At 62.2% G+C, this 6,820-nt stretch overlaps 3 protein-coding genes across 3 annotated transcripts; 2 read left to right on the top strand and 1 right to left on the bottom strand.

Annotated features, from left to right (window-relative positions):
- Window positions 1-319: 319 nt before the first annotated feature.
- On the top strand, window positions 320-1,625 carry LOG1 (Log1p; the record flags this gene model as incomplete). Its single annotated transcript, XM_076652817.1, has 7 exons — window positions 320-534; window positions 596-683; window positions 804-897; window positions 966-1,024; window positions 1,088-1,133; window positions 1,269-1,326; window positions 1,409-1,625. The coding sequence occupies 7 exons, from the start codon at window positions 320-322 to the stop codon at window positions 1,623-1,625; spliced, it is 777 nt and encodes a 258-aa protein (XP_076501632.1).
- Window positions 1,626-2,241: 616 nt separating this feature from the next.
- Window positions 2,242-3,852, top strand: JCM10292_006667 (DUF6534 domain-containing protein; the record flags this gene model as incomplete). The annotated part of the gene is made up of 5 exons (XM_076652818.1): window positions 2,242-2,492; window positions 2,558-2,583; window positions 2,661-2,788; window positions 2,867-3,221; window positions 3,287-3,852. 5 exons carry the CDS (start codon window positions 2,242-2,244, stop codon window positions 3,850-3,852), a joined length of 1,326 nt encoding a protein of 441 aa, XP_076501633.1.
- A 172-nt stretch (window positions 3,853-4,024) lies between these two features.
- THR4 (threonine synthase THR4) lies at window positions 4,025-6,468 on the bottom strand (the record flags this gene model as incomplete). Its single annotated transcript, XM_076652819.1, has 6 exons — window positions 4,025-4,232; window positions 4,298-4,345; window positions 4,415-5,334; window positions 5,413-5,569; window positions 5,634-6,046; window positions 6,409-6,468. 6 exons carry the CDS (start codon window positions 6,466-6,468, stop codon window positions 4,025-4,027), a joined length of 1,806 nt encoding a protein of 601 aa, XP_076501634.1.
- Between the last annotated feature and the right edge of the window lie 352 nt (window positions 6,469-6,820).

Genomic DNA, 6,820 nt, shown 5'->3' on the forward strand with positions numbered 1-6,820 from the left:
GTAGTAGCAGCTTACCTGCTCCGTCCTGGCGGCGTTGCTGGCGAGTTGCTTGATGTCCTTCTTGAGACTCGATTCCTCCTCCTCGACCTCCCGTCTGCGTCCGAGTGCGCCTGCGCAGCGTTGCGCTTTTGTGCGCGGCTTCTGAGCTCACGTGGCCGCTCGGCGCCAGCGGAGAGGCAGACCGGAGGGCGCCAGGTCGAGACGGAGGATCCGCGGATTCCCCTTTCGCGCTCGCTCCGCACTCGGCTAGAGCTGCTGCAGAAAGGTCGGGCGGGTGCGTTGCAGCTCTCTTTGCTTTCCCTCCGTGTACATACTCGCCATGCAGTCGACTCCGCGCCTCGAGCTGATTCTCTCGCACCTCACCCCCACCTCGTCTTCGCACGGCAGCAACGCACAGATGGACCCGCAGACGATGCACAACGGAGTCGCGTACACCGTGTTCTGCGGCTCGGCGCCTGGCAACGACCCCGTGTATGCAGAGGCTGCCGACCAGCTCGCTCGAGCGATGGCAAGGGCCGGATCCACCCTCATCTAGTACGTCCTCGCTGCTCCTAGATTGTGCCATAGAAGCAGACTGACACTAGAGACTCAACAGCGGCGGCGGAACGAAGGGGATAATGGGGATCGTCTCCTCGCGGATGCTCGACCATGGTGGAAAGGTTCACGGCATCATCCCTGAAGCGGTGCGTTGATCTCGTCCTACGTCGCCAACGCTACAATACAGGCTATGGTCCTGTAGAACTGGTCACAGCGTGTGAAGCAACCTTTTCTGACATGTCCTTACATCCCGTCGAACCTCGCAGTTCCTCTCGGCCGAAGCACCCGACCGGCACACGAAGAAGCGCGACGGCGAGGAGGAGACGATCGTTGAGAGCATGCACGCTCGCAAGAAGCTCAGTGTGTCTTCTTCTTCTCCTGTTCTCAAGAGCCGCGCCGGCTCACTAGTGATTGAACGCTTGCCGCAGTGGCGGACCTGAGTGAGGGCTTCCTGGGACTCCCTGGTGGATACGGAACTCTCGAGGAGGTGAGCCCACCTTTTAGCGTCTTCTCTGTCGACACGTTGAGATTGACGGCGCTCGCTCGGCAGGTCGCGGAAATGACGACGTGGTCACAGATCGGTGTACACCTGAAGCGTGAGTTGCCGCTTCTCGGAATATCCAAGCGGGGACTATCGACCTGCTCTGCTCAAAGTGACGTGGCCGCCTCCAAGCGGGGCGCGACGTATGAAGCTTTGAGGAGCTGACCTTCCCAAATCCACCCCGCGACAGCCGTTGTCTTGCTCAACGTCAACGGCTTCTACTCGCACCTGCGACAGTTCATCAACAAGTGGGTTGTGAACAACCTTGTAACGCAAGAGCACCTGATCAATCAGCTGACGATTGTTCGCATCTCTTCCTCGCGTACGCAGCGCAATCGACTCGGGCTTCATCTCCGAGCAGAACCGCAACTTCCTCATCTTTGTCGACAGTCCTACGACTGCGAGCGGCTTCTCGCACGACTCGTTCGACTGGGGCGAGGCGGCACTGCAGGCGATCCACGACTGGCGTGCACGCGGCTCGGGCGGCGCCGTGCCGTACAGCTTCGAGTGGAGCTTCGACCGGCAGAAGAGTAGGGATGTGCTGTAGACAGATCTTGCTGGACCGCAGAACATAGACCTCGCGACGCAAGGCTTTGGCACAATCGCAGCCACACTTTCCTCATCAAACCACTGCAGAGCGCAGCTCCCGATGCAACCCCGCACCACGGCATTCCTTTCCTGCATGCTCCGAACCACGTCGCAACCCGTTTGACTACGATAGCTCAGAGTCGCCGAGAGCCCTTTTTTTCTCTTCCGTTCCAACCTCCCAGAACGCGATTTCGTACACACTCATCAATTCAGGGACTCGAGGCTCAACAATGCTTCCGTTAACCATGTAACTTATCCGTGACGCGAGCGTAATCAGAATATTGCAAGCGTACTTTGCCGGCCCAGCCCCTTCGTCGTGATCGAACGACCCTTCCCTTCCGAGCAAGGACTCGCAAAACACTTTAGAGCCAAAAGGAGCGCCATGGCAGCTGTACAGGGGCTCGACCAAGTACTGCTGGCCTGGACTTCGCCCCGCTCCGCGCTACAGCGTTCGCTTCCGCTCGCTCGTCGCCCTCTCGCTCGCGTATACTGCCCCTTGCTGGCTGCTCGAGATTGTGTCGTCCGAGCTGGAGGGCCTGAAGCGCGCACAGAGGGGCACGTCGCCCTAGCCTGCCATGGCTCACCGCCGCTTACAGCTCGAAACGGAGGCCTACGACACGCTCACGAACCAGACGCTCGCTTCAGAGGGATACGCAGACGCCATCTTGGGGCCATGTGCGATCGGCTGGGTCGGCCAGGTCCTCCTCTTTGGCATCGCGGTCGGGCTCGTGATCGACTATGTCAAGACGGAGATGTATGAACGAGATCCGAGATGGAGGAAAGCGCTCTTGTGGGCCGTCATGGTGGTCACGCTGGCACAGGCTGCGTAAGTCTTACTGTCTGTTCGTGGGCGGAACAGAGCATGTGTGCTGATCAGCAGTGCGGATGCAGCATGAACTGGTACTTGGTCTGGCATTGTGAATCCCGTCCCCTCTCGGCTCTCATTCGATGCTTCGTGCATGGCGGAGCCGCTGACGAGCTCTTACGCATGCAGGGATGACGCAACAAGCGCGAGATGCACTATCGCTGCTGCTCCCGTCACGTGTCGACTGCATCGCTCCGCTCAGCATCGGGCTGAACGGTCTGATGGTGCAGAGCTTCCTTGCCTGGCGCGCCACAAGGGTGAGCAGATTTGCGTTGAGCGCGTGCTTAGGTGATGTCGTAGGAGGCGATGGACTGCTGACTCGGGTCTTCCCTCAGCTCATGTCGAAGCCGATCCGCCGCACCATCTCGCTTGTCTACTTCGCCATCCTCATCTTTTGCGAATTCGCCATGATCATCTTCAGCATCGTTCTGAACTTCCTCTGGCGCGAAGGTCGCCTGTCCAACCAGCTTGTCGAGATCGCGACCTACGGCCTCGTGTCGGGCATCTGGCTCTGGTTTGCCGCCATCGTCGATGTCAGCATCACAGTCATCCTCGTGTGTGTGCTGCGAAGGCGCATAGCCGGCTTCAACGCTGCGCTGGATGGGCGACTGCGCGCTCTGTGTCGTCTGGCGGTCCTGAGCGCGAGCTACACGGCTGTCCTGGCGCTTTACGCTGCAATTGTCACGTACTGTACGTCTTTACCGCTGCCGCAGTCTCTCTGCGCGTTTGCTCACGCCAACCCATCACCCCGGCAGCAACGCCAAACACGTTGAAGTGGGCCGTCGCGCCCAACGCAGCTTGGTGGCTCCTCTCGTCGTCTTACGCACTCGCCCTCATCACAACGCTCTCCTCCCGCGCCCTGATTCTTCGCTCCAACCCCGCCGGCCAACCCACCCTCCCGACCGCCTCGAACGCGAGCGCGCGTGCATTCGGCGGCGGCGCAGTACCGGCACCGCAGCAAATGTCGGGACTCGACAATGCGAAGGGCCACGCGATCCAGCTGAGCCCGGCACACGAGCCGCGCAGCTTGTCGACGACGAGCGCGAGCTCGAAGCGCGGTGGCGCGGGCTTGACAGGCTCAGACGAGACCGGTTCGAGCGGCGCCGGCGGCGCGGGCGTACACGTCGCGCGGCAAGTGACGGTCCAGGTGGATCATGATGACGGCGGCGACGATGCCTACATTGCGGAGCAGAGGAGACAAAGGATGCGGGAGAGGCTCACGCCCAGACCCGATCCGCCGAGAAGGCCTGATCCGCCGAGGAGACGAGACTCGGTCGACCTTGACGATGACGATACTCGAGTCGATCAATCGAATGTGTAGCGATCAAGCACACTCTCCATGTAACACTCACGCACGTTCAAGCGTCTTGGCGAGAGAATGAAGATTCAAAGGGAGATTGCCCAAAAAGACACAAAACGGGGACCGATCAAGTCCATGCTGCTGCTGCGCACCATCTACAAACCAGCTCTACCTCCGGCTCCGCCTGACCCGCTTACAGACCCGACGCAGCGACGCTCGGCGCGGCAAAGAGCTTGTCGACGTGCTCGCGGATGACGCTCTTGACCTGCTCGCGGTCGTTCTTGACGTCGATGACGCGCTTCTCGCGCTCGAGAAGGCCCTCGAACTCCTTCGGGAGGACGTCGCGCTTGAAGTCGAACGACGGCTCGGACGCGAGCGCATCCGAAACGGCCGAGTCGAACCTAGGAAGGGCGGATCGACACGGTCAGAGCTGTCACTAATTGGAGCCGGAATGCGGAAGGCTCACTTGGCCGGATGCGCCGTCGCGAGCACGATCTGGATGACATTGGGAGGGCTGCGGGCAAAGAGTCAGCATGTAAAGCAATACGCTCAATGCGCCTCGAGAGCGAAGACGAGAGCTCACTTCGTCTTGGCGATGCGGTTTGCGACGCTGAGACCGACGGCGGTATGCGGGTCGGCAACATACGGCCCGTACGCGTCCTTCTTGGCAAAATACTTCTGGATCGTCTTGGTCGTCTCGTCGTCGCTCGCGCGGTCGGCAATCATGTCGCGGCGCGCGGCCTCGACCGCGGCGCGGGGCACCTTTACGCGGTGCTCGCTCTTGAGCTTGTCCATCCACAGCTTGACGTTCTCGGCGGCCATGCGCACGCGCGCCGCCTGCCCGCCGTCGACCTCGCCGTCGGCCGCGACCGCGCCGGCGGTCGTGCCCTCGAGCGCGAGGTAGAACAGGAGGCGCTCAAAGTTGCTCGAGACGAGGATGTCCATCGCGGGCGAGAGCGTCTCGGCGACGGTGCCGGCCGTGCCCTTGGCCGACGAGACGGGCGTCCCGAGCCGCGCGGCGGGCGTCGCCTGCTTGCCGTCGCTCGCGCCGCTGAGCTGCACCGCCTGCGCGACCGCCTCCTGCTGCCGACTGAACGCCTCGTCCTCGCTCAGGCTCGGGTACGACTGGTGGCCCGCCTGCGCCGACTCGTCCTCGTCGTCGTAATGCTCGGGCTCGCCCGAGTCGGCCTTCTCGTACCGGCCCGTCTTCCAGAAGCGCGCGAGAATGTCGTTGGCGTTGGTCGCGACGACGAGCTTGTCCATCGGGAGGCCGAGGTGCTTGGCGTACCAGCCGGCAAGCACGTCGCCAAAGTTGCCCGTCGGGACCGCGAACTGGACCTGCGGCTCGAGGACGTCGTACGGCACCTGCGACTGGACCGAGAACCACGCCGCAAAGTAGTAGACCGTCTGCGCGAGGATGCGCGCCCAGTTGATCGAGTTGACCGCGCCGAGGTGGTAGCGCGAGTTGAACTCGGTGTCGTTGAAGAGCTGTTTCACGATGTCCTGTGCGCGCAGCGGTCAACGTCAGCCTTGATCCGTGCGAGGCACCGCCACGTCACCCCTCTCCTCGCGCACACGCACCTGGCAGTCGTCAAAGGTGCCCTCGACAGCAAGGTTGAAGACGTTGTCGTCGAGGACGGTCGTCATCTGTGCCTCCTGGATGGGCGAGGTGCGGCCCTTGGGGTGGAGGATGAAGATCGAGATGTCCTGCTTCGAGCGGAGACCGTAGATGGCGGCACTGTGCGAGCATACGTGGTCAGCCACGGTGAAAGAGAAAGGGGAGAGAGCGGTTGAGGACGCACCTGCCCGTGTCGCCGGAAGTTGCGCCGACAACCGTGAGGCGTTCCCGCTGCCCTTCAGGCTTGCCCGCGTTCCTCCGCTTGAGGAAGTACTCGAAGAGGTTGCCGAGGAACTGGAGGGCGACGTCCTTGAAGGCGAACGTCGGGCCGTGGAAGAGCTCGAGGATGAACTCCCTGTCGCCGACGCGGTGCAGCGGCGTCACCTGCTCGTGGCGGAAGGTCGCGTACGAGCGCTCGATGAGGTCGCGGAGGTCGTCGCGCGGGATCTCGTCGTCGGGGATGAAGAGCGAGTAGAGCTCGAGGGCGAGGTCAGTGAACGAGAGCTTGGCCCAGTCGTGCTGCCAGTTCTCGGGGAGGGCGGGGAGGTGGGCGGGGATGTAGAGGCCACCGTTGGGGGCAAGACCGCGGAGGACAGCCTGCAAGGAGAGCGAGCTGCGTCAGTCTCGAGGGTCGAGCAGGCGAAGAGGATGGTGTGCATGTGCGGCAGTAGCGTCAAACGCTGCTCCATCCGGGCAATGAAAGGCAGCCTGCTCCTGCAGCGTGGTACACACTGCACTCAAGAGCAGCCTAGCCTCGCCCTGCAGCTGCTCGTCTCTGCGTGCACCCTGACCCCGTGCCGCCCGCTCCAGCGTGATCGAAAGGCCTGCACTCGCTCCGGCGCTCGTGGTCGAGTGTCGAGCAGATCCAAGCAGCCCCTGCAGGTCCCCTGGTCGCCAGATCCGGCTGCAACGAGCTGTCGCCGGCGTGATCGCATTCTGTGGAATCGGTCTCGACTGACCTCCTCGAACGAGAGGCGCTCGTCGCCGCCGCGGGTGCTGAAGTACTTCATCGAGGGCATCGGAGCCTGGCTGGTCGGGTACAAGCCGGCAAGAGCTTGGAGCGGAGAGAGAGCGACAAAGGCGGGGAGTCAAGACGGTCTCGTGCTTCCTGTCGCAGCGGAGAGGCACTCGCGCGAAATTTGTCACGTGGGTCCTCGCGCGGATTGGTAGGTGTCTCTTGACCTCAAGGCAGTGAGCATTCATCGGCTTACACAGAGCTTGCTGCGCCTCGCACTTATCGACTCTCGGCGATAGGACCCGGGGTTTGCCGTTCGATGGGAGACAAGTTGCATGGAATCAACGACTCGCGACAGACGATACGTTACATTTAGATTCTCGGGGATGCATCGCCTCAATGTGCCCGTGCGGCAA

Source organism: Rhodotorula paludigena (assembly GCF_050403205.1).
Source record: "Rhodotorula paludigena JCM10292 DNA, Rt_paludigena_JCM10292v1_ctg93, whole genome shotgun sequence".
NCBI classification, from domain to species: Eukaryota; Fungi; Basidiomycota; class Microbotryomycetes; order Sporidiobolales; family Sporidiobolaceae; genus Rhodotorula; species Rhodotorula paludigena.